This window comes from Ranitomeya variabilis, chromosome 6 (genome assembly GCF_051348905.1).
Source record: "Ranitomeya variabilis isolate aRanVar5 chromosome 6, aRanVar5.hap1, whole genome shotgun sequence".
Taxonomy (NCBI): Eukaryota; Metazoa; Chordata; class Amphibia; order Anura; family Dendrobatidae; genus Ranitomeya; species Ranitomeya variabilis.
The window spans coordinates 242,876,764-242,904,534 of NC_135237.1; the positions used below are offsets into that span (position 1 = coordinate 242,876,764).

The 27,771-nt window shown below is 42.3% G+C and overlaps 2 protein-coding genes across 2 annotated transcripts in view; one reads left to right on the forward strand and one right to left on the reverse strand.

Annotated features, from left to right (window-relative positions):
• The window catches only part of LOC143782267 (uncharacterized), a 310,572-nt gene that overhangs the window by 13,944 nt on the left and 268,857 nt on the right, over nucleotides 1-27,771 (reverse strand). Inside the window, exons 16-18 of the mRNA XM_077269539.1 lie at nucleotides 23,314-23,427; nucleotides 23,150-23,203; nucleotides 5,262-5,516 (exon numbers count right to left, since the gene is read on the reverse strand). Of these exons, the coding sequence (XP_077125654.1) occupies nucleotides 5,262-5,516; nucleotides 23,150-23,203; nucleotides 23,314-23,427 (423 nt within the window). The remainder of the gene's footprint in view (nucleotides 1-5,261; nucleotides 5,517-23,149; nucleotides 23,204-23,313; nucleotides 23,428-27,771) is intronic.
• LOC143782102 (uncharacterized) lies at nucleotides 11,442-19,417 on the forward strand. Its single transcript, XM_077269216.1, has 4 exons — nucleotides 11,442-11,794; nucleotides 11,962-12,124; nucleotides 12,898-13,325; nucleotides 19,272-19,417. Exons 1-4 carry the CDS (start codon nucleotides 11,698-11,700, stop codon nucleotides 19,415-19,417), a joined length of 834 nt encoding a protein of 277 aa, XP_077125331.1. The 5' UTR covers nucleotides 11,442-11,697.

A 27,771-nucleotide genomic window follows, 5' to 3' on the forward strand; every position in this document is an offset into this window, starting at 1 on the left:
TTAATTTATTCGCTAAATAAAAGTATTTAGGAGTGTATTTATAATAACATTCATGTAGTTCTCTTTTCTTCTAGTCTTGGAATACAACCAAGATGTATGTATGCTGTATACTCATTTTAGAGGAGAAAAAAAAAAAATAACGGTCAGCAAAAGCAGCTGTCATATTGTTCGAAATTTGTGTTTTTGTTTGTCAGAAACGTACAAAACAGGTAACAGATTTCGTTTAAAATGCTCCTGCCCATGTACCTGGGGGAAAGGTGCAGAAAAATACTACTGCAAGCTGGTCAAACTATGTCCTACCAGTGCTACACAGAAAAGGAAACCACTTATACAGCTAGAAAAATAGATCCAGCTATAAATGGAAAGAACAATCTGCTAACCTTACTTTTAGTTTAATTTAAACTGTATAAATTTAGAAAATTACAGGCTTTGAGCCCACAAGAGGAAAGTTTGATAAATTTTAGGTTTAGGGTCCCACCAAAGAGAGGTTGTATCGTCATGGCTGGTGGGCACACATGCTGGACAATTTATCCCCTAAACGACCACCGATACGCCTTTTAACGGCTCAGTTAAATGTACTTATTCCTCAGCGCCACTATTTAACTGCGCTGAGAAATAAGTGTATAGCGCCCCCCATCTACACCGAGGATAGCTGAGACCCCAAAGAACTTGATTCGGGTCGGTTTTTACCATCTCCTGTCACGTGATCGCCGTTATTCACGAAATAAAGGCGATCACAAAAAAAAAAGTCTGCTTTTCCATTCCTTTCTCTCTCCTCCGATATGACCTAGTATACCAGAGGAGAGAGAAACGGGGTATTCAGAGTCCACCCAGGACCTCCGCCATCCAAGATCTTCCTGCTCTGTCCCTCCACGTCATCTACCTGGAAGAAAATGGTGGGTGCACCCGCAGTGCGCCTGCCGAGATCTGCCAGCTGGTACCTAGCAGCAATAGATTTTTCCTATTGGTTCATTTTTATCACTGTGATAGGCTATCACAGTGATAAAAAAAGTAAATCAACCCCTCTTTGACACCCCCCTTAGTAAAGTAAAAATAAAACATATATATATATTTTTCCATTCTTTGCAGTTAGGGCGGTGTTTGGGTTAGGGGGTGTTGGGGATAGGGGTGGGTTTAGGGCTGGAGTTAGAATTGGAAGGGATCCAGTGTTTGAGCACATCACAGGATCTCCAAATGAGACATGGTGGCTGCCATCGATTTCCAGTCAATTTTGTGTTCAAAAAGTCAAATGGCGCCCAAACAGTGGACTTCCACCACATATGGGGTATAGTTGTACTCAGGAGAAAATGACCACAAAATATGCTGCGCAATTTCTCCTGATACCATTGTGAAAATAAAAAAAAAGTTTGGATCTAAAGTTAATTTTTTGTGAATTAAGAGTTAAATGTTGATTTTCTCCTTCCACATTTATTTAGTTCTCGTGAAGCACATGAAGGGTTACTAAACTTCTTGAATGTGGTTTTGAGCACCTTGAGGGGTGCAGTTTTTAGAATGGAGTCACTTTTGGGTATTTTCTGTCATATCTGACATCAAATTTGAGGTGGTCCCTAAAAAAATGGTTTTGGAAATTTTGTTGGAAAAATGAGAAATCGTTGGTCAACTTTTAACCCTTATAACTTCATAAAACAAATTATGTTTCCAAAATTGTGCTGATGTGGAGTAGACATGAGGGAAATGTTATTAACCATTTTGTGTGACAAGACTGATTTAATGGCACAAATATTAAAAGTTTAAAAATTGCAAAATTTTCTACATTTTTGCCAAGTTTCCTTTTTTTTCCATGAATAAACTCAAGTCTTATCGAAGAAATTTTACCACCAACATGAATTACAATATGTCACAAAAAAATAAATTCAGAATCAGCGGGATACGCTGAAGCATTCCAAAGCTATAACCTCAAAAATTCTATAAGGCAGCAATGCAATGGTTATATTTTCTATGTTTACATACATCTTCGTACTGAGTGCTGCTGTATTCGTTTGCTTGCATAATATGCAGTCATAGCAGTTTGGACCTGTTCACACTTTATTCTTTTAGATGGTGCTACTCAGTTTTGTTTTATGTGTTTAACCCTTTCACGACATGCGCCGTACTATTACTGCGCATGTCGTGTCTCCCCCTTTGATGTGGGCTCCGGCGGTGAGCCCACATCTAAGTCGCGACATGTCAGCTGTTTTGTACAGCTGACATGTGTGCGCAATAGCGCAGGTGAACCTCTATGGTTACTAATGCCGGCCTGCTGTGAGCGCCACCCTGTGGACGGCGCTCACAGCACACCTGCATTTCTGCTACATAGCAGTGAACATCAGATCGCTGCTATGTAGCAGAGCCGATCGAGTGGTGCCAGCTTCTAGCCTCCCATGGAGGCTATTGAAGCATGGCAAAAGTAAAAAAATATATATATATAAATCACCCCCCTTTCGCCCCATCCAAAATAAAATAAAAAAAAAAATCTAATCTACACATATTTGGTATCGCCGCGTTAAGAATCGCTCGATCTATCAATAAAAAAAAAGCATTAACCTGATCGCTAAATGGTGTAGCGAAAAAAAAATTCGAAAACGCCAGAATTATGTTTTTTTGGTCGCCGCGACATTGCATTAAAATGCAATAACGGGCGATCAAAAGAACGTATCTGCACAAATGTGGTATCATTAAAAACGTCAGTTCGGCACGCAAAAAATAAGCCCTCACACGACCCCAGACCACTAAAAATGGAGACACTATGGGAATCAGAAAATGGCGCTTTTTTTTTTTAGCAAAGTTTTGAATTTTTTTTCACCACTTAGATAAAAAAATAACCTAGACATGTTTGGTGTCTATGAACTCGTAATGACCTGGAGAATCATAATATCAGGTCAGTTTTAGCATTTAGTGAACCTAGCAAAAAAGCCAAACAAAAAACAAGTGTGGGATTGCACTTTTTTTGCAATTTCACCACACTTGGAATTTTTTTTCCCATTTTCTAGTACAAGACATGGTAAAACCAATGATGACTTTCAAAAGTACAACTCGTCCCGCAAAAAACAAGCCCTCACATGGCCATATTGACGGAAAAATAAAAAAGTTATGGCTCTGGGAAGGAGGGGAGCGAAAAACGAAAACAAAAACGGGAAGCGGCATGAAGGGGTTAAGGAAATGACGTGCATATTAACTTAAATTCGTATCAGTAGAAATAAAGAACTGAATTACTTCCTAAAAACAGCCAAATGAACCTCAGGTAACTAATCTTAAAATGTTGAAATTTGGTGTGTGTTTAAGAGCAACCCACCATTTCAGGACTACAAATATGACTATACACTTCTAATCTATAGTCACTATATTTCATGGCCTTCACTCTGCTGCCAATCTGTCCATCACAAATCGGTGCACTAATCTCATGTCAAAAAGAACCTCTGCTGTATAGGATGGGGAGCCCTGAGGCAAGCCGAAACTACACCTTCCCTGTTAATCCTCTGATCTGGGATGGACAACGAACAGTTTTCAGCATTGGTCCATTTGAAATCAATGGAAAGGCAGTGGAGCAAAGCACTGGCTTACCATAGCACTTTCCCATAACTTTGGAGTGGCCATTTTGAACATGGAGAAAGAGGAACCAGTCCCAAATACTAAAAGAGTAACACCCATAAGGTATAGTGACTAAACTTAACCCTCCCCTCAGGGGCAACTGCTCTGACAGGCGCAGCTCACTTAGTTTCATTTCTCTATTTTCAGTGGTTTGTCTGGGAAACACCCTCCTCCCAGTACCTTCCGAAGGCTACGTTCACATTTGCGGCGTTGTGTGCTGCGTCGGCGACGCAACGCACGCAAAACGCAGCAAAACGCAGTGTTTTGTGACGCATATGTTCATTTTTTTTTAGCTAAAAAAAAAAATGCAACATGCTGCGTCCTCTGCGCCCTGAAGCTTGCGCCAAAAAAACGCATGCGTCACAAAACGCAACACAACGCATGTCCATGCGCCCCCCATGTTAAATATAGGGGCACATGACGCATGTGTCGCCGCGGCTGCGCCTGACGCAACGCAAATGTGAACGTAGCCTAACTTAAAAGGCTGTGTGAAACTGAGAAGCCTCTTGTGCTGCAGAGCTGCAGGAGATCAGATATCAGTGTTATGGCTTCTCCGGCTCATTGCCCCTGAATGCGTCACACCTTTGATGGTTAGCATTTGCTGTTTTTATTCATCCCAATTGATTTTTTAGCTTGTTTTATGAATAGCTAGTGCTAAATTTGTGGATTTGTCATAGAAGGTTTTGTTAGAACTAAGAGTGTGCTTCTCAAGCACATTGCGCCCTAACACATGTTCTCTCTCTTGCTTCAGCTTTTCTTCTGAAATGGCGAGGAGAGTATTTGACTTGTCCAATGCCCTTCATGTTGAGCAAGTGCAAAATATACTGCTTGCTGATGAGACAGACCCCTTACAGCTAGAAGATTTAGGGGAAGAAAGTGACATTGCTTCAGAAGATGATGTGGAAGAATGTCCAGATGTGCCTGATACAGGTCAAGATGGAGAGAGTGAGGAGGATGCTCAAGACATAGAAACATATTACTTTTCTGGTTATTAAACATTTTTTTCCACCTGATTATGTGTATTTTCATTTATTACATTCCTATTAAGGTAACTGATCACTTTTAGACCATTGAAATTTTAAAAAAAGGAAAATATAGCCAATTTTCTAGCCTGTGCCGGACAGGCGCCATGCCCCTAAACTCGTTATGAAACATATTGCCCCTGACGGAGGGTTAAGGAATGTCAGTTCACATTTACAATGGAGGGGTGGTAAGTCACTTTAATAATATCTGTCAGGTCTCAAATGGTTTCAGGGTTTTTTTTTTGCTAGTGGACACTTCTCTGTATATTGTTGCATTACAAACCAATGATGTTTAATTGCACAAAATATCTATAAGCAACTGAATTTTCATAGTTGATAAGGATCAAAAAGACAGAGATCCATCAAATGCAGCCTATTAAAAGTGCTGGTTTAGAGGTGGGCAACCAGGCAGACGTCAGTTACCTCGAATTAAAAGAAAAAAACAATCTTCATTTAACTGCAATTTTGACACACAAAATAAATCCCTGAATCAACATATCACCTACGAAATCTATTAGCCATAACTTGAATGTCAGTTTAATACATTCATCCTAACCCCTCTCTAAGTTCAGACAATGTCATCTCTAAATCTTAGTTTAAATAACCCAGGCTTTTTTTCACTCAACATTCATTTAAATATGCAAGATTTACCTTTGAAAGCAGGATTTGTAGTAGTTATTTTATTCAATGTTGTAACTACTTCAGCAACTTCCATATTCTTGATGCTTTCAAAGAATGTCTTCACTATATCATCCTTTGGTATAGGGAAGACTGGTGGCGCAGGCCCTGGTGGAGCAGATCCTGGTGGCGCAGGCCCTGGTGGTGCAGGCCCTGGTGGCGATTGTGCTGAAGAAGGGGTAAATGTGGTAGCACTAGGAGTCTCTCTATTTACCTGGGCATCTTGAACTGAAAACAGAACAAAATAAAAGCACAGTCAAAACAAATGGACTTGGGAATAAAAAGAAACCATGAAGTCACAAGAAATTACCGTACATAAGATGTTCACAAGTGATCTTACATTTTAGCTGTACTGAACCCGGTAGAACGTAAAAAGGAATTATTTGCAATGCTAATCCACCAAATCTAAGCTGGCAGTGCATGTACAGTTACTGTCATATTTAAAAAAAAAAAAAAAAGAAAAAGCTCTGCTTCACCTGTGCGCGCTGTCAGAGCCGTGTGGGCGCGACTGCAGAGACAGACGCTCCCGCACTTGCACAGGTTTAGCAGCACACACGGAATGCCGAGAACTGTGTGCAATGATTGCTGACAGACACTCCCGCACACATGTCAGACAGCTGGGCGAGATCGTACTCCACCTGCGCACACTGGTCTTCTCTCATCACCCACAGTCAGAAGAAAAGTGCGCTGTGCAGTCTATGAAGAAGACAACACTGAAAAGTGTAGGTGATCCTGAGAAGAGTACAACTAGATCACGTATTTTCTATGATATCTCTGATATTTAAGGAGAGCAGCAAGTCTTCAAGGCATGGAATGAACAAGTTGACATTCTTGCAAAATCTTTTTCCATTATTCTTAAAGGGAACCTGTCACCCCGTTTTTTCAGTATGAGATAAAAATACCATTAACTAGGGCCTGAGCTGTGCTTTACAATAGTGTATTTTTTGTCCCGATTCCCCACCTATGCTGCTGAAATACCTTACAAAAGTCGTCATTTTCGCCTGTCAATCACGCTGGTCTGGTCAAAAGGGCGTGGTGAAATGGCTGTTTCTCCCCCACCTCTTGCTTATCTTCCCGGCATTGGCGTAGTGTTTTGCGCATGCGCAACAGCCGAATGCACTGCGCAACGGCAAAAAAAGTGCGCGATCTGTGTTATTCAGAGGGTTATCGGTGGGGGCGGCCATCTTCCTGAGGCCACGCGTGCGCAGATGGAGTGCTCTGCTTCCTGAGGCTTCAGGAAAATGGCTGCGGGATGGCAGATGGAGATCGTGGCGGCCATTTTCCTGAAGCCGAGTTCGCATCTCGGCTTCAGAAAAATGGTCGCCGCGATCTCCTTCTGCGCACGCGTCCCATCCCGCGGCCATTTTCCTGAAGCCTCGGGAAGCAGAGCACTCCATCTGCGCACGCGCGGTCTCAGGAGGATGGCCGCCCCCACCGATAACCCTCTGAATAACACAGATCGCGCACTTTTTTTGCCGTTGCGCAGTGCATTCGGCTGTTGCGCATGCGCAAAACACTACGCCAACGCCGGGAAGATAAGCAAGAGGTGGGGGAGAAACAGCCATTTCACCACGCCCTTTTGACCAGACCAGCGTGATTGACAGGCGAAAACGGCGACTTTTGTAAGGCATTTCGGCAGCATAGGTGGGGAATCAGGGGACAAAAAATACACTATTGTAAAGCACAGCTCAGGCCCTATTTAACGGTATTTTTATCTCATACTGAAAAAAACGGGGTGACAGGTTCCCTTTAAGAATTCCCAATTAGGTGTTCAATTGGGTTCAGACCAGGATACGTACTCGATGACAATCACTTTCACCCTTTTCTTCAGAAAAGCAACAGATATGCGTTTTGGATAATTGCCATGTTGGAACAGTGCACATCCACCAAAGGCAAGGAGGGATGATGGCATTTTCTCTTTCAATAAACAGCAGAACGTCAGTGAATTATTGAAATCTTTAATGAAATGTAGTTTTCCCAACACCAGCAGCATTCATTTAGCCCCACATAAAGACACTGCCACCACCATATTTCACTTTAGGCACTATATATTTTTCATTGTAGTCCTCATCTTAGAGACGCCATACACTTCCAAAAAACATTTATCATTGTCTCATCACCCCTGAGTAGAGAGTCCCAGTAGTCTTCATAAATCTTCAGTGATATTACATTTTTTTATTTTTTTTTTAACAGCTTTGTTACAGTATTCTGACTGATAAGTTAAGCTTTTCTGATTTTATCGTGGTTTACACCTTCCCTGTGTAATGTAAGGACTTGCTCTCTCAGGTGTCTTGTGACATTTTTCTTCCATGTGGTGCAATTGCTGAAAGCATGCAAAAGAAAGGGATTTTCTTTGTTAAATCATACATACACATACCATTTTTTTTGGACTATAAGGCCGGCGTCACACTTGCGAGTTTTACGGACGTAAGAGCGCAGAAACTACGTCCGTAAAACTCGCATTACATACGGCACAATTATTCTCAATGGGGCTGCTCCTATCAGCCGTATAGTACGGATCCGTAATATACGGCTTTCTACGGCCGTACAAAATCGCAGCATGCTGCGTTTGTCAGCGTATTGCGCAAAAAAATCGCCAATGAAAGTCTATGGGGGCGAGAAAAATACGGATTCCACACGGACCAGCAGTGTGACTTGCGAGAAATACGCAGCAGTGTTAGTGAAAAGTCGGTAATTCAATTGCCGGCTTTTCATTTCTCCTGCACAAACCCGACAGGATATGAGACATGGTTTACATATAGTAAACCATCTCATATCCCCATTTTTTTTGCATATTCCACACTACTAATGTTAGTGTGTATGTGCAAAATTTCAGCGCTGTAGCTGCTAAAATAAAGGGTTAAATGGCGGAAAAAATTGGCGTGGGCTCCCACGCATTTTTCTCCGCCAGAATGGTAAAGCCAGTGACTGAGGGCAGATATTAATAGCCAGGAGAGGGTCCATGGTTATTGGCCCCCCCGTGGCTACAAACAACTGCCCCCAGCCACCCCAGAAAAGGCACATCTGGAAGATGCGCCTATTCTGGCACTTGGCCACTCTCTTCCCACTCCCTGTAGCTGTGGGATATGGGGTAATGAAGGGTTAATGCCACCTTGCTATTGTAAGGTGACATTAAGCCAGATTAATAATGGAGAGGCCTCAATTATGACACCTATCCATTATTAATCCAATTGTATGAAAGGGTTAAAAAACACACACACACACACATGATTTAAAAGTATTTTAATGAAATAAACACAGCGGTTGTTTTAATAATTTATTGCTCTCTCAATCCATCAGCAACACCCTCGCTTGGCAAAATAATAAACGCACAAGATACATACCTTCTGATGTCCTATCACGTCCAACGAGGTAATCCATCTGAAGGTGTTAACTAATATTACAGGCACGAGCTGCGATAAACCACTCGCTCGTGCCTGTAATCCCCCGGGTGCTGAAAGGAAAGCTGGATCTGTACTTACATTGAGTCGCGGTGATGCGCCCCTGCTGGATGTTCTCATGAACTGCAGCCTGGGAACTTTTTCCCACGCTCCAGGTCATATGAGGACATCCACCAGGGGGCGCATCACCGCGACTGAAGGAAATGTAGGTCAATGACCTACATTTCATTCATTCGCCGGGGATTACAGGCACAGCTGCATTTGCAGGGCTCCTGCCTGTAAAATAATTAACCCCTTCAGATGGATTACCTCGTGGGACGTGACTGTTCAGCTGAGGGTATGTATCTTGTGCGTTTATTATTTTGCCAAGCGAGGGCCTGCAAATGGATTGAGAGAGCAATAAATTATTAAAACAACCACTGTTTATTTCATTAAAATACTTTTAAATCATGTGTGTGTGTTTTTTAACCCTTTCATACAATTGGATTAATAATGGATAGGTGTCATAATTGACGCCTCTCCATTATTAATCTGGCTTAATGTCACCTTACAATAGCAAGGTGGCATTAACCCTTCATTACCCCATATCCCACCGCTACAGGGAGTGGGAAGAGAGTGGCCAAGTGCCAGAATAGGCGCATCTTCCAGATGTGCCTTTTCTGGGGTGGCTGGGGGCAGCTGTTTTTAGCCACGGGGGGGGGGGGGGGGGGGGGGGCCCAATAACCATGGACCCTCTCCTGGCTATTAAAGCTACGTTCACATTTGCGGTGTGCGCCGCAGCGTCGTCGCCGCAACAAAACGCATGCGTCGTGCGGCCCTATCTTTAACATTGGCGCCGCATGTACATGCGTTGTCATGCGTTTTGGTGCGTTGTACGCCGCATGCGGCGTTAGGGCGCACCTGTCAGGGCGCGGCAAACGCAACATGTTGCATTTTTTGGGCGGCGCAGACTTTGTAAAAAACGCATGCGTCGTGTTTGCGTCGTCGATGCACCTTTTTTCCCATTGACTTGTATTGACAACACAGACGACGCAAGTACTTGCGTCGTGGTGCGTTGTACGACGCATGCGTTTTCCAATAAAAAATGCAAAACATTGTCTAGACTTTGTCTAGACACAAAAAAAACACTATATATATATATAGAAAAAAAAGGGGTTTGGCATTGTCTTTCACAAGGCTACTCATCAGACAAGTCACTGAGGAGAAACCTGCTTTCAAAACCTGTAAGTATATATATTTCTCTTTGCATATTTTTTATTCTGTGTTTTATTTCTTGATTTTGATTTAATTTGTGCAATGTTTGGTCTGTGCTATTGTACGGTTATGGCACTGTGGGTTGTTATTGAAAAATTGTGTTTTTTAATCTGGTTTTGATGTACTTCTGGCGTTATATGATGGCGTTTATGGTCTTCGGCCTTGCTTGGTTTTGGATTGGTTTTATGGATTTGGGGTTGTTCTGGTGTCATGCGGTTGTTCAATGTCTTTAATTTGGCAGATTTTTATGTTAAATTTCTGTTGCATGTCTTTTTATGGTTTCTATTGTTGGGGGTAACCGGTATTGTGTTTTCTTGGCTCATGTCTTGCTGTGTTTTATTATGCTGTTGGCATTTTTTTTTCTTTCCTTGAGTGTCTTTTCTTGCTGGTGGGGGGGCTACATTTATGATGTTTCATTTGTATTGTATTGTTCTGTGCTGCAATGCCATTCTATTTTCAATTGTATTTTCCCTTTTTTTTTTTTTTTGTTTTATCTATGATGGTTTTACGTCGTTTTCCGTATGGCTTCCGTATGTATCTCCTTTCTTGAATGTTTCCATTGCCAAGTGTGTAGTATGGCCTTTATTTTTTTTTAGTTGGGGCCTTTTTTTTTTAAAATTTCTTGTGTTTTCTTTTCTATTTGACTATGGTTTATCTTTTGGGTTGCTGTATATTGTAACAGCGGTTGTCCCGTAATGTTTATTGCTTATTATCTAGAATTGTATTTATCGCCTTTTTCTGATGTATTTAGGTGGATGTCACCAGATGGTGTTGTTTTGGATCATGTCTTGTTGTAATTGTAAATTATGGCGTTCATTAGTTTGCTATTTAATTGTGCCTTTTTTTCCTGTAAGGTTTTTTTTGTAAGTTTTTATATTTAAAAATTTGGACATAGGTGTCTATTTTTGCTTAATTTTGTTTGGGTCTATTCTTGTATTGTTTCTTCTATTGTTTTCTCTTGCAATGTATGGCGTTGTGGTGTTGCTTTTTGAGTTTACATTGTCCTATCAGTCAACAGTCAATTGTGGTTGTTTTAATGTTTTGGGCCTATTTTATTGTATGTGGCATTGTTAGCTTTTGATGTGATTTTTTTCAAATTTTTTCATTGCAGAAGAAACTTGCAAACAAAAATGGCGAGTGAATCGGAACACAGCCAATCGGCGCGGGGGAGTGCGGTGAGTAATTATGTCCAGTTGCTTACTATTCGCTGCCATTTGTAGCATTGACAATAATTTTTGTATACAATTTTTCCAGGCTTCTTCAAGTGAGGGAGAAGGCACACAGCGGGAGCAGAGAGATCGGGGCCAAGATGTGGCGTCAGGCCAGCGAGTGAGTATTTTTTTTTTTTTTTCATCTTTTTTTTTTCTTGACTAGCATCCTGCTGTGAGGAACATTACATTTGAGGAGCATCCTGGTTTCACTAGGGATGTTTACTAAGCTTAATTACATTATAGCTTTTCAGGGCAGCAAGTATTGGGGTAAGGTAAAATAAAGTTGAACTCCCTGCACACAAACATTCCAAAATACAGGTGTAGAAAACATCAATATACATACATCAAATGGCAAAGGATAGGGCAAAGGTACCTATCATGCCAGGTGCTGGTGGTTGTTAATATTTGCATATTTGTAACCTATTTGTTTTCTAATTTTTCTAGGTTTCACAACGGGACCAAGGAGACAGTATAGATGTGGACCTCCTGATCTCCAGCATCCAGGAGCGTGGCACGTTGTGGGACAGCCGTGACCCTCGGCACATGGACCAGGTGGTGTTGAGGCGTTTGTGGGCAGAGGTGGCAAAGTCGCTGTGGGATGGCTTTGACAGTGCCTCAGCGAAGGACAAAGGCAACTTTGGTGAGTATTGCTGATACGCCCTGCTGATACGCTGCTATGACCCATCTTGCCAGGATAAACACAACCGTGTGTGATGCGATCAACGCCTAAACTTTGCATCGCACACGGTTGTTTTATCCTTTTAAAATGCTAAATATGTAACCATTTTTTTTTCTTTACATTCACAGTTAAAAAGTTGAGGACCAGATGGCGATCCATGAAGGACCGTTTCAATAAGGGGATCCGTGCTGCGGAGGAGCAAGCTCGGAGTGGTGCTGCTGCGTCCAAGTCGGTGCCCTACAAATATAACAGGGCACTACAGTTCCTAAGACCGATCCTTGGCCGCCGACAGTAAGTATTTTGTCCACATACCATATTGCACATCCACATTGTACATTGCCCAGCCACATAGTACATTGCCCAGGCACGTACATTGTGCATCCACATAGTATATTGCCAGGCCACTATATCGCAGCCACATAGTACACGTTATAGCCACGTATCCACATAGTATATTTCCAAAGGAACATAGTGTATTGGCCATCCATGTAGTCAGCGTAGCATATTGGCCATCCTTTTACCCTAGTGGAATGGTATATAGCCCATTAGTAATTTTTTTGGTTAGGCGTGAGTCATTGTAGTCCATGACAGGTTACGTTCTGAGTCAGGGTAGTTCTGAGTCAGGGTAGTTCTGATCGCAGGAATAATGATGACGTCTCGATCACATGATCCTAACGTCATGGCCGTTCCTGCGATCAGATCAGCAAAGTGACTGTTTTTTTGGGTTTTTTTTTTTAACTTTAAATTTTATACTATTTTGGCGGCATAGGCAGCATCAAGAAAGATTTTTTGACAAAATTTTTTTAAAAACGATGACAGAGGTATGCATTGGCTTTGGCAGCGGGAATGAACAGTCATTTTCTGCCGTAGGTATGTCCATGATTGTTATAGTCAGCCCTAATGGTCAGCTGGCGATAACAATCAGCAAGTTATTATAGGTCACACAGACAGAGACAGAGGATTGTAATGTATTGTTGTGTCATGTAATGTTAATTTTAATACAGGAGTTGGCGTATGTGATAGGTAATTAATTGAAGACTAATTCTTTCCTTATCTTTTCACAGGACACACAGCAGCACCCTCGAGCGAGCTCGCCCCGCAGGAGCGGACCTTCATGAATCGCCATCTGACCCGTCACAGCCCTCCCACAGCGACAGCAGGCTTGCACCACCATCTGGAGAACCGGCAGCCGGTCCATCAGGTGTTCCCCTGCCCGAGGCCTCTGGCGCACCTTCGTTCGGGAATTCCCGACAGCGCCAGCGGGCCTCGGACAGGCCAGCCATGCCCGAATTTTTGCATTTGAGCACGGTTTTCCAGAACTGTTTCAAGGCGTTGAGCGATAAAATGGACACTCGTCTGTCCAGTATCGAACGGCGCCTTGAAAATCTGGAAGCCGAGCTCTCGAATCCAGCCAAACATTTTTTAAGTACTATTGGTAAGGGCATGGTGGAACACCTTACGCCGGAACTCCAGATTTCGGTGATGCAGTCCTGTAACAATGCCTACGTGAGGGCTCTACAGCAGGCTCGGGTCATGCAGTCAGCGACACTGCCCGTAGTACCGTCGCTGGCTAGCATGACTCCGACTCCTGCTGCAGAGCCACTCCAGCCACCCCACCGAGGTCCACGTGCCGAGCGACGCCACCACAGCCACCATAGCATTATGCTGCCGACTCCTGCTCCTGCCAGGCCCTCATCCTCCCGTAGCAGTCATTCTGGGGGAGCTGCCCCGGGAGGGGGTAAAAAAAGGAAGAGGACACACACGGAGGCTCTGGCTGCTCCAATACCGACACCGAGGTCGCGTCAGGGCTCTAGTCGCAGCAGGAGCAGCCAGGGCCAACCAAGAAGCTGGCAAAGGCTTGTGTTGCCTCCTCCCTCCCCTACAGATGAGCCGGTTTCCCCAGTATACCCTGCGGAGGGTTTGGACCTGCCTTCCAGCCTCCTGGATTATGGCTCATCCTCCTCTTCCTCTCCCCGTCCCCAAACATCACAGACGTACCATTCACCGCTGGTAGCGGATGTTGATACAGGGGGTATCAAGTTTCTTTCCCCTTTTTTTTTCTGTTTCCCCCCAATAAAAATTATTCTTTTGAAAACAATATTTGTTCTTATTTTACAGTATACTTCTCGGCAATTCACGCCGTGCGCCGTCTACACAAATTTTGTGCTTCAAACACCTCATATATGCAATGTCAGACAGTATTTTTGGGTTTTTTAATTTTACCTTTTTTTTGTTGTCTCTCATTGCTGTATGAGGTGTTTCCAAACACTAACGGTATGTGTCCACGCTCAGGTTTGCATCAGGATTTGGTCAGGATTTTACATCAATATTTGTAGCCAAAACCAGGAGTGGGTGACAAATATAGAAGTGGAGCATATGTTTCTATTCTACTTTTCCTCTAATTGTTCCACTCCTGGTTTTGGCATACAAATACTGATGAAAAATCCTGACCAAATCCGGATGCAATCCTGAACGTGGACACATACCATAAAGGTACCTGACACTTATGCTGCAGCGAAACAGACAATGATGCAGATCACTGCAGCATCGCTATTTGGTCGCTGGAGAGCTGTCTGTGTGACAGCTCTCCAGCGACCAACTATGCCGAGGTCCCCGGGTAACCAGGGTAAACATCAGGTTGCTAAGCGCAGGGCCACGCTTCCGATGTTTACCCTGGTTAACAGTGTTAAATGTAAATAAAAACAGTACATATACTCACAATTGCGTCCCCCGGCGTCCGCTACCCTGCACTGACTGAGTAACGGCCCTAACAGCAGAGCCGTCACATCACCGCTGTGCATTCACTTTACAGCCGGCGCTCAGTCAGTGCAGGAAGCGGACGCCGGGGGACGCGAAGATGAGTATATGTACTGTTATTTTTTTTACATTTAACACTGCTAACCAGGGTAAATATCAGGCTACTAAGCGCCGCCCTTCGCTTAGGCTAGTTTCACACTTGCGTTTTTGTCTGCATGCGTTTTTAAAAAAAACGCATGTGTGAAAAACGCATGTAAACGCGGTAAAACGCATGCGTTTTTTAGACGCATGCGTTTTTATAGAAAAACACAAGAAAACACAAGAAAACACAAGAAAAAACAAGAAAAAACAAGAAAACCCTAACCCTACCCCTAACCCTAACCCTAAACGTGACTGAAATACGTGGCACTGAAATACGTGCAACTGAAATACGTGGTACTTAAATACGTGGCACTTTAATACGTGGCACGTGGCACTTAAATACGTGGCACGTGGCACTTAAATACGTGGCACGTGGCACTTAAATACGTGGCACGTGGCACTTAAATACGTGGCACGTGGCACTTAAATACGTGGCACGTGGCACTTATATATGTGGCACGTGGCACTTATATATGTGGCACGTGGCACTTATATATGTGGCACGTGGCACTTAAATACGTGGCACGTGGCATACGTGGCACTGAAATACGTGGCACGTGGCACTTAAATACGTGGCACGTGGCACTTAAATACGTGGCACGTGGCATACGTGGCACTGAAATACGTGGCACGTGGCACTTAAATACGTGGCACGTGGCACTTAAATACGTGGCACGTGGCACTTAAATACGTGGCACGTGGCACTTAAATACGTGGCACGTGGCACTTAAATACGTGGCACGTGGCACTTAAATACGTGGCACTTAAATACGTGGCACGTGGCACTTTAATATGTGGCACGTGGCACTTATATATGTGGCACGTGGCACTTATATATGTGGCACGTGGCACTTAAATACGTGGCACGTGGCATACGTGGCACTGAAATACGTGATACGTGGCACTTAAATACGTGGCAATATGACTGTCAGAAAATGTTCATTAAACGGTTAGGGGTGAGGTTAGGGGTAGAGTTAGGGTTAGGGTTTGGATCCCTTTATCACCTTGATGGTGGTGGGTGACTTTTTAGTGTGTTTTCTGGTTTTTTCTATAAAAACGCATGCGTTTTTAGCGCAAACAAACGCATGTGCTTAAAAACGCATGCGTTTACATACACAGCAATGCATTTTTTTGCCGCGAAAAAACGCATGCGTTTTTTCGCGGCAAAAAAACGCGCAAGAAAATACTGCAGGTAGCATTTTTGAAAATGAACGCATGCAGTCAAAAAACGCATGCGTTTGAAAACGCGACCAAACGCATGTGCAAAAAAACGCATGCGTTTTCAATGTTAAATATAGGAAAAAAAAACGCATGCGTTTTTTGTGCAAAAAACGCTGCAGACAAAAACGCAAGTGTGAAAGCAGCCTTAGTAACCCGATATTTACCCTGATTACCATTGTAAAACATCGCTGGTATCGTTGCTTTTGCTGTCAAACACAACGATACACGGCGATCTGACAAACAAATATGTTATATGGTATGGTCTAAATTTATTCTTTGAAGCAGGGTAGAAAAATTAGAAAAAACTTTTATTGAACAACAACATTTTTAAAACAAAGGGTTCCAAGTTTTTTACATAAGGCACATTACATTAGTGAACTATAGGTAGATGCCAAATCTGACATAACCAAACCAACCTAAACGGATTACATTTATTGCACATTTACTGGAGAATGAGTTTATTATTATATTACATTTTTAGCACAGTCACAGTAGAGGTATTTATTGGTGTAGTTAAAACCAGAACACAGTCCAACAGTAACATCTACACCATTTGATCTTGCCATGACACACGGCCAACATCTGACACAAAATAGGCCGCAAAACGATCCCTCATCTGCGCAATTTCCACACTTGTCCTCAGAGGATGATCATGGTAATCGGGCAATGGGTTGGCTATGGATTCATCCAGTTCCACATTCAGTCTCTCTTTGGCCATAATTAATTGTGGAGCACCACACAAGCCTTCACCACCTCATCCACTGTCTCAGTTTTCAGATTAATGGTGGATCCTAATATCCACCATTTGGAGACAAGGATGCCAAAGGCGCACTCCACAGTCCTTCTGGCCCTGGACAGTCTGTAATTGAAAACCCTTTTTGTATGGTCCAAGCCCCGACTGGAGTAGGGTTTCAATAGGTTGGCAGACATTTGGAATGCCTCATCCCCAACCACAACAAATGGCATCGCAGGGGCCTTCGGTGTGGGGAAGAGGTCGTGGCTGTGGGAAATTAAAATTGTTCCCATATAATTTTTGGCCCATATCCGAGTCTTTAAATGTGCGCGAGTCATTTGCACGGCCAAACGCACCAATGTCCACTGCGAGAAAACGGCAGTCCGCACCGGCAATTGCCATGAGAACAGTGGAAAAGTATTTTTTATAGTTGTAGAAAAGGGATCCACTTTTCGCAGGCTTGGTAATCCGAATGTGCTTTCCATCCACCGCGCCAATACAGTTTGGAAAAGAACACACTTGCTCAAATTTCTGTGCGTTGGCCAACCAGATTTCGCTTGTAGGGACGGGTAAAAATTCCTCCCGGAGATTATCCCACAAAGCGCGGCATGTCTCGGCAATAATTCCGGAAAGAGTGGAGACTCCAATCCGGAACTGAAAATGAAGGGATCTCAAGGTCTCTCCGGTAGCCAGGAAACTGCCAAGAAGATAAAGAAATTACATTAAAGTAAAGCTAGAGTCACCAGCAGCCGTTCCTCTGCGGAAATAGCTCTCCGGAGCTGCGTGTCCTGCCTGCTAATGGATCCTTCCACCCGACGCAGAAGACAGCGGAAGCTGTCCTGAGACATCCTGGTATATTCGACATATTTCTCCAGGTTGTCATTCAGTTCGCCAAACAAGCTATGGTATGCTCCACGGCTCTCCCGGACTTCCACGATAGGGTGTATCCAAAAGTGGCGACGACTCCATCTCCGTTTTTCCCTTTCCCTTTGATGAAAACAGGCGACAGCATAGGCATGAGCCAAGGCAAATTCCATCTCCATATCCATGTAGATACTGTCCATGGGACGCTCCATCATGAATACCAGCAAAATGGGAGGAATTCATCTCTGCCAGGGTATATATACACAATTACATAAACACCAACCCTCTTCTAGCCATTGGTGGTCCTTATCTATTGTGTAGAGTTTTTTTTTTTGGTGGGTGGGAATAAAGAATGACTCACTGCACAAAAACCGCATGCGGCGCAAAACGCTGCGTTTTTTGTTCAAAACGCAACTGCGTTTCCAAAAAACGCAGCGTTTTGCGCCGCATGCGTTGAACGCATGCGGCGCAAAAAGCAGCGTTGTGCATGCGTTTTTGTTTGCGTTGTGCGTTGCGGCGACGACGCTGCGGCGCACAACGCAAAATGTGAACGTAGCCTAATATCTGCCCTCAGTCACTGGCTTTACCATTCTGGCGGAGAAAAATGCGCGGGAGCCCACGCCAATTTTTTCCGCCATTTAACCCTTTATTTTAGCAGCTACAGCGCTGACATTTTGCACATACACACTACTAACATTAGTAGTGTGGAATATGCAAAAAAAATGGGGATATGAGATGGTTTACTGTATGTAAACCATGTCTCATATCCTGTCGGGTTTGTGCAGGAGAAATGAAAAGCCGGCAATTGAATTACCGACTTTTCACAGATATCGCGCTGAATGAAATCTAAATACAGAATATATATATATATATATGTGTCTCAATGACATTATATATATATATATATATATATATATATATATATATATATATATATATACACACACACACATACATACATATACATACATACTGTATATATGTTTTAATGAACATTTGAGCACATAAATCCATTAGATGTCGGTTTTGCAAGCCTGCGCGAAAATCTCGCAGTACGGATGCCATACGGATTACATACGGAGGATGCCATGCGCAAAATACGCTGACACACCCTGACTACGGATCAATATTTTGGGAACATTTCTCCGTATTACGGCCGTAGTACGGACGTATAATACGTGGCGTATTGTCTTACGCCAAGTGTGACCCCAGCCTAAGACGCATGTTTTTTCCTCCAAAAATGTGGAGGAAAATAGGGGGTTCGTCTTATAGTCCGGATGTACCTGCTCTGGTTGTGGTGGGGAGGTGGGGGAGCGTGTAACAGGAGGCAGGAGTCAGCGGCTGCCGCCAATTCCTGTGCCCACTGCTAAAGAGAAACGAATATTCACTGCCTCCCACGCAGGAGTGGAATGCAGTGAATATTCATTCCCTTTAGTAGCGGCATGCGTGAATGCCCGGCAGCAGTAGGAAGCCAGCGGCTGTGGTTAACACTGTGCTCGATATTAAAGAGCAATGAATCTTCACTGCTCTCCACACACATAGCCCTGGCATGGAGAGCAACGAGTATTCTGGCAGCTGTTTTCGGCTTGTAAGTAGAGCATGAAGTTCCTTCCATGCGCTGCTTACAAGCATAAATCAACTGCTGGCATCGGGACAAGACGCTGCAAAGGAGAACAGGGAAGGTAAGTATAATGGTTTATTTTTTCAACTTTTTTTTTCCAGATGGGGCCCATACCTACCAGGCTGGGATTAAGGATGGGGCCCATGCCTACCAGGCTGGGATTAAGGAGGGGACCAGTGCCTACAAGGCTGGGATTAAAGAGGGGGCCAGTGCCTACTGGGCTATGATTAAAGGAGGGGGGCCATGACTACAAGGCTGGTGGGATTAAGGAGGTGGTCCATGCCTACCAGGCTGGGATAAAAAAGGGGGCCCGAGCCTACCAGGCTGGGATTAAGGAGTGGGCCTGAGCCTACCAGACTGGGATTAAGGAGTGGGCCCATGCCTACCAGGCTGGTAATAAGGAGAGGGCCCGTGCCTACCAGGATAGAGATGAGGGGGCCATGTATACCAGGACAGAGATGAGGGGGCCATGCATACAAAGATGGTGAGATGAGGAGACCATATAAACCAGGATAGCGGATATTAAGTACAGAATTGATCACATTTTTGCTTCAATTTTTTTTCTAAGTTCCTCCTCCTAGGTGCGTCTTATAGTTAACAAAAAAAAGGTATATACACACACCATCACATTTATCAAAGATAAAAGTAAATAACCCCTTTAAGCAAACACTATAAATGTATACAGCATCCTCACTGTGACTTCTATGCCTTCAAAACAATTGGATGGCAACTGATACAATATGGAACGCATGATATACTGAAATGGTCAGATCGCCACATGCCTACTGAAAAGGTGACCACAGCAAACCAAAGGATAGCGAATCTGCGCTTCGAGTCTATTGGAAGAAAAACGCACAACACATGTATATTGTGCAGTTCTATAGGAAGCTTTCCCTATTCTGTCAGCAGAAATTTTGATACAGATAACAAAGGGGCATGCATTCAGGGTGACAGCAATTGTAATATGTGATAAGATCTTTTTCAGAAATTTATACCTCAAATCTATAGAACAAATCATTGCACTTTTTATTTACAAAAAATACTACCATGGTGTACCGTAAAGTTAGCCATAGTGCCCTATATAAAGCATCAGATTGCAGACAGTTTAAGAACATTAATGGTTTGTGTGCTGCTGCCGCACGTAATAACAGAAGTACACAGAAGTCACTGTCAATCAGTGCCAATATCATTAGAGGGCAGCACAAAGAGTAAACATCTCCCGCAGCACTGTTCTTTTCCTACTCCTGTTGGATAGCTCTGTCCCAACTTCTTAATTGGAGACCACATGTCAGGTATAAGAAGTCAACAATAAATAAGAATTCCACGCAGAATTTAGTTGGAATCTGCTGAACATATCAATGTTTCACAACAAGAAAAAGTATGGCCGTTTTAACCTATTCAAGACCAAACCATTCTCTCCCATTCCTGAACATGTACATTTTCAGTTCTTTTTAGTACATGCAGTTTTACAACTGAAATTTTTCTAATTCAGAAATTCAAAATATTTTTTTCATTATATTTGAGGCCTATGCCATTTTCATTATATACATAGGCACATATTAAAATGCTGCACCTGGGCAGCAGACACCTAGACTGAAACCAGAGAACAATGGTAGCCCCCATAGGCAGTCTGACAACTGCCAGAGCATATCGAGATGACCCACAAGGCATTAGGCTTTGTTCACACGATGCTGTTTTCGCTGCGGATCCGCAGCGGATTTGCAGCTGCGGATCCGCAGACGTTTTCCATGCAGGGTACAGTACAATGTTACCCTATGGAAAACGAAATCCGCTGTGCCCACTATCCTTTTTTCGGCATGAAAATCAGCGCGGATTTTCAGCGGAAAAAAAGAAGTAGCATGTCAATTCTTTCTGCGGATTCCGCAGCGGGTTTCCACCTGCACCAATAGGAAAAAGCAGCTGGAAACCCGCAGTGGAATCCGCAGTAGAAAAAGGACTGAAAACCGCAGTGAAAACCACCGCAGGTTTTGCACTGCGGTTTTCACAAATCAGGACCTGAAAAATCCGCAGCGAAAAAAGGATAGTGTGAACAAGCCCTTAGAGTTTCCAAATGGAGCTGATGCCACATTGTGTAATAACTATTGATGAGCGAGCGTGCTCGGATAAGGTGTTATACGAGGACGCTCATGTGCTAATACAGTATTTTAAGTGTCCTCGAAAACCATTTTCGAGTCTCTGTGGCTGCATGTCATGAGGCTGTTCGACACATGCAGGGATTACCAGTTCGTTAGGCAATCTGGTTCCGTTGTTACAGCTAATGCTACTGTTATTGTGCAGAACTACAAGAATTCAGCTTGAAAATAAACCTTCTTCTGGAATCTTCATGTGTGCCTCCTGCAGTTGAGGTTGAGTCAAGCTAGCTGATGAAAACTCTGGCCAGCATTGTAGTGCACTTTCACAGGGATAAGACTAAATTAGTTGATCAGTACATAAAGTGATCTACAAAATTCCTATTTAAAGCAAACCTGTCATGTCAGATAACACTATTATCCGGTATGTATAGGGTTGACCTGCAGGTTAAAAGTTGTAAGGAGGTGCCTGGTCGGAATAATAAAGTGTGGCACCAGGGAGAAAATTAAGTATTTTTACTGGAAGCAGATTTCAGTCATACAGATGTATCCGAAGCAATTTACAGTCGCCACTGTATATTTCCCGGAGAGAGCCATTACAGTCAAATGTGCCTTGTCACAACTTGTTATTTTGACAGACCAGCACTTCACAAAAAAAACACAAAACAAAACCGATGCATCCTACTTTTATTCTTATTACGGATCAAACTCAAACAATGTTAGTCATTGACCATACGAAGGGAGCAATGGATGTGATCAGTGTGCTATCCTTATTTTACCATCTTCTGCTACTTAATGGGTAAGAGAAGTTTTTTTTTCTATCACAAAATAAATGCAAAAAGGATTGCTAAAAGGGACACATCAAAAATGGATCCAGCATACTGGGGGAAAAAAACTAATGTGAATATTTAACATTGAAAAAACGTAATAGAAAGTAACAAATTAATTTGTGAATGTTTATTAGGGCTCATACTCCTCTGTGAGGAAAACGGACAAGTGCAATGCAATGAGAAAAAAAAAATTTGTATTGCACTGTGAACAATGTTAACCTATGATTCCCTGCTCATCAGCTATTTTTGTCTCAACTGAAATCTCAAGTGTTATCTTGGACGAGACTCGCCAATGCAAGTCAGTGGGTGTGACAACCGCGTACAGTAAAATCACAGTAAAAGGTTAGCGACAAATAATTAGTACAATGCTTGTGTAGCTTACTATACATGTATTTAATAAAATATATCTGAAAAAAATGGCATGTGATTCCCCCAACATTTTATTAACCAGCAAAAGGAGAGCTGATGCTTTAAGTCTGGGAGGGGGCCAATATCCATGGCCCCATTCTAGGCTATAAATATCCACCCGCAGCTGTCTGCCTAGCCTTTGCTGGTTAATTATAGGGGGACCCTACATCTTTTTTTTGTAGTCCCCCATTATAGTAACCAGGAAATGCTAAATATACAGCTGTGAGCTGATATTAATAGCATGGGAAGCTCCATTGGTATTACCACCTTCCCATGCTATAAAAATCTGCCCCCAGCTGTCAGCTTTCCTTCTGCTAGTTAATAAAATGTCGGGGAACCTCAAAGCCATTTTTTCCAAAAGTAATTTACTTTCTATTGGAAAACTGAGTGTAAATAACAGAATTGCTTTATGTAAAAGCTCATGTTAAAATCACATTCGCATGAAAATTTAATGTAAAAAGGATGCTAGATGTTAATCAGATTGTACTCGTGTAAAAATCGCATGACACTCGTCCCACTATTCTGGACCGATATCGGATTTTTTTTTTTTTTTGCTTTTCTTTTTTAGTTTTTTTTAAACGGTGATGGGCATGAGCCCTTTGATCGACTCTTACAGTTATAGCAGATATCTACTTCAAACTGAATACATACCTTTTTTTCCGAATATATTTGTTGTTGGGTTAAAACTGCTTGTAGCATCAGATTCTGAAACAATTTTCAAAGGCGAATTACATTGAAGTCTATAGTAATATTTAAAAAATGGTTTTTTTACATAAAGCACATTTATGGCATGAGGACTACAAACTTTCACATACCTTGGGCCTTATTTGATGATAAAGTAAACATCAGTTTATTTCGCTGACTGAGAGGTTCAATTTCACTGGGCTTTGAAATGGGAAATAATGGTTTCTTACACTGCGTCTTTGGGTCTGTAAAGGAAAACATGTCACATACAAATAATCTTATATACAGTATATATGCAATTTATATTGTTCTATAACACAGGGGAACAATTTGAAAAAAAATTTCTGTTGAGTTAGGTTTTTGAGCTGATTTATACTAAAATTGGCATGCTGATTCCAAAAATGTAGTCAGTTTTTTTCTAGCACGTCAAGTTTTTCCTCCACAACTTACCTGCCAGAGAAGCACAATTGCACTGATATCTGTAATAAGACTTGTTATCTGATTACAATTCAACACATATAGAGCTACATGGCAACTTGTAAGAGTACTCACTACTTTGTCATGCCTATTTCTTATATATTTCATTTTTTGTTCATATTTGTACTATTTTAAAAAAAACAAACCACTTTTTAGGCACAGTAGTTTACATAGTTTTGAGAAGACAAAAATCCTCAAAAACTTGACGTGATAGAGAAAAACTGAGATCATTTCTGGATTCAGCATCCAAAAATTAATTAAGAACAGTTGTCTGACCTAACTCTTAAAAAATTGTGTTCCCCAGTGTAATTTAATGAGAACATTATCCCAAGACGAGAGTTGCGGATTTTAATTGACAACATTTAACTACAACTATTTTCGCAAATGTACAGTGCTAAAATAAAAAAATCCATCCTTTAGAAATATATTTACTACGAAAATTGTTGACATTCTATATCATATACCATATTTTTTTGCTTTGTAAGACACTACAGATTATAAGACGCACCACAAATTTTGATAAGAAAAATATTTTTTTTTAATAAATGGTGGTGCTTCTATTAATCCATGCGTCTTATTGCTTACCGGGGTGGGGCTGCGGTTAAGCGGGGTCCCGAGGGTCGCTGCTGAAGAAGTCACCCTGGGCAGCGGCAGACACCCTGGGCAGCGGTCACCCCCTCATCCCAGCCTGCAACGGTATCGCTAAGCGGTATATCCACATTGTAAGATGCACCCCCATTTTCCCCCCCCCCCCAATTTTTTTTGGGGGTGGATAGTGCGTTTTACAAAGCGAAAAATACGGTACAAACATACATACATACAGGGGGTGAAATAAGTATTGAACACTTCACCAATTTTCTTCGTGAATATATTTCTAAAGATGCTATTGACATGAGAGTCTCAGCAGAGGTCGGTAACATCACATCCAAGCCACATAGGCCAAGAAACCAAACCATAGAGGTTCATAAAATAAAGTTGTGTGTAATAATGAGGACAGGAAAAAAAAAGTATTGAACATGAAATAAAGAAGCAAAAAGCCATGGAAAGTCATGACACCAGCTGAAATCAATCAGTAATAAGAAAGCATCACAAAGGAGGAAACCCAGTGTTTGGTGACATCCATGGCTTCCAGACTTCAGGCAGTCATTGCCTGCTAAAAATTTTCTACAAAGTATTAAATATGAACATTTTATTTATGGTAAAATTAATTTTTCCAATTACATTTGAGCACCTGAAATGAAGCTTTGTACAAAAAATGGTTGCAATTCCTTAACGTTTCACAAGATATTTTTGTCCAACCCCTTAAAATTTAAGTGTTGACTTTCAGGTTTAATTTATCTCAGTTGTTTAATTTTAAATCCAAAATGGCAGCATGCAGAGCTCAAATCATGAAGATTAGGTCACTGTCCAATTATTTATGGACCTATTGGTAATTCCTATTTTTTTAGTTTGGAAAATGTAAATTTAAAAGAGGTTTTCTGCAGTTTGTAGTAATACGCTAGGACTTTTAAAAAAGATAATTTATTCAGAATTTTAAAAAATATATGTTAGACCTTTCATTCTTTTATGGGCCCTTTTCCAAGACTCAAGCTTTTTTTTTTTTTTTTTTTTCGACAGAAAAAAAGCAGTTCACTTGTGTCCAGACATTACAAAATAATGTAAAAGGTTTCTGGCGGTCTATTGTGCTCAGAGCTGCAGCTCTTTCGTCCTGCCTCATCAGCAATTTAGATGCTTTGCTTAGTCACATCACATAAATTAGCCAATCCCCTTGTCACGTTTCTGTGATGTTTCAACAAAAGTGTGAGAACCATTTTATTTTGTGTCGAGACATTAGAGACATTAGAGACTGTCATATCCCGTCTGCATAAGAAGACAAAATTGGCATAAAGTGATTTGAATTTTACTGTAAATAAATATAAAAAGCATAAGGAAAAAAAAAGTCCCAACATGTTAAATACAATTTATATTCTCGGCAAGAAATGCAAACCGTAAAGACCCCTTTAATCTTACAAAATTCATGAGAGGTAAAAGGAGTTGTCACGCATTGCTATAAAAGTCTGCAGACTTTAGAAGCATGAGTTTTCAGCCATTGTCAAGATTCCCCAGTATGCAAACAAGCAGTCACGTCACCGCATTGTATGAGATTTGCATATTTGCAGTGACACACAGACTAGACTCAATTCTCTTTTATTGGGGATACCAGGAAATTGTGACAACACACAAGTTGGGGTAATAGCAGGTTATTTATTTTTTAATATAAGAAAGGGATGGCTAAAACAACAACGAAAAAAAAAATCTTATTTCACATTTTCCATCATTTAGGTAAGCGTTTTTTTTTTTTTTAATTTACAGCACAGTAATTCCTTACTTAAATAGGCTTGGAGAACATTACTGCACTGCATACAGATTTAATAGTGATTTTTAAAAATTGTATTCCCGTGTCAGAGAAAACAGTTTAATGGTTTACTAGTGAAAAAATAAATATTTTAAGTACTTAATGTAAAATCTCCTTCTTGGAGCCTTCATTGAGGAACACATGTAACCATGGGTGTATGCTGCTGTTGCTAGGAGGCTGACACTAGGCGAAAATAGAGTTCGCTCCTCCTCAGCAGGGTACAACTACCAAATGGCGCAAAGCTTGTCAGTTTAGTGAAAAAGCAGTAGGAGAAGCAACAACAAGAACTGTAAACAGGCCCAACTGAGGCACTCAGGTCCAACAAAGGCACAAACGACCAGGGAGAGTGGTGTGCCCCCAATTAAGGCTTCAAGAAAGATTTTACAGAAACTAAAAAAATCCTTTCTTTATTGCTTCATTGGGGGACACTGGTCACCATGTGATGTAATAAAGCAGTCCCCAAGACAAGGAACATAAGAAAAACTTGCTTAAATCTGGTTGGGTGATTATTTAACACCACTTGCATCACCTTCCTACCTAGGCCAGCATCAGCCAAGGCATAAGTATGTACCCTGTAAAATCTTGCAAATCTATGAAAAGATGACCAGGTAGCGACCTTGCAAATCTGAGTTGCAGAAGCCTGGTAGTGAATGGACCAGGAGGCCCCCACTCCTCGGGTGTAATGAGCCCACACATCCAGAGGTGGTGGTCGTCTATTCTTGACCGGATAAGCCTCCAGTTTAGCTGAGGAGGTCAAACAGATGATAGTAGACTTGGAGGCAGATACCACTTTAGAAAGGAAGGCAGGTACTGGACGAAGGATCATCTTGTTGGAAGACTAAGAAGGGGTAGTGGAAAGAGTGCATCTAAGTCTGAGACCAATCTGGTGGAAGTGATCGCAACCAAAACAGCAACCTTCCAGGAGTGAAGAGAAAAAGAGATGTCCTGAATGGGTTTCGAAGGGGGATCACTGAAGAACGCTAAAAACTAGGTTAAAGGGAACCTGTCACCCCGTTTTTTGAAGATAAGCTAAAAATAGCGTTAAATAGGGGCAGAGCATGAGCGTTACATTAGTGTCTTTGTGTGCCTTTATTACCCACCTATGCTGCTGAAATACCTTTGTAAAGTCGCCGTTTTCTGCTGTCACTCACGCTGGTCTGGTCCTATGGGCGTGGTGACAGCGCTGTTTCTCCCCTAGATCAGGCTCATCATTCCATTGGTGGCGTAGTGGTGTGCGCATGTCCAACAGAGAATATCCACTGCCCAGGAGATGAAAAAGAGCGCGATCTGCGCTATTCAGCCGTTTACCGGTGGGCGCGGCCATCTTTCCTGTGGCCGCGCATGCGCAGATGGAGCGCTCTGCTGCCCGGGGCTTCAGGAAAATGGCCGCGGGACAAGAGGCCAAATTTAATCGAAATAGAATTGAGAGTGCAGTGACCTGACACTTGAGGATACTAAGACAAATCGGACTCTAATCCTGATTGTAAGAACGCCAGGATAGATGGAAAAGAAAACGACATGGAAGCCCCCCCCCCGACAAGGTAGGTGGCCACCTTCTCTGAGAAGGGTGACCAGTCATGCAGAAGAAAATCTATTGGATTTGGAACCTGAGGACTTGCCCAATGGCCCTTTTGGTGCCATGCCAGGGCTGGTTTGAAGGGCAGCTTCTTTCGCGCTCGCTGGGTAGGGGAGGGGTCTCTCTGAGAGGAGGCCCCGT

What these genes read in the sequence shown, in the direction of transcription:
- LOC143782102 (XM_077269216.1), top strand. Translation starts at nt 11,698, where the DNA reads ATGGACCAGGTGGTGTTGAGGCGTTTGTGGGCAGAGGTGGCAAAGTCG. An exon ending in CCGATCCTTGGCCGCCGACA is followed by an intron (nt 12,125 to 12,897) that starts GTAAGTATTTTG and finishes ATCTTTTCACAG; the next exon opens with GACACACAGCAGCACCCTCG. An exon ending in GATTTCGGTGATGCAGTCCT is followed by an intron (nt 13,326 to 19,271) that starts GTAACAATGCCT and finishes TTTTTTTTCCAG; the next exon opens with ATGGGGCCCATACCTACCAG.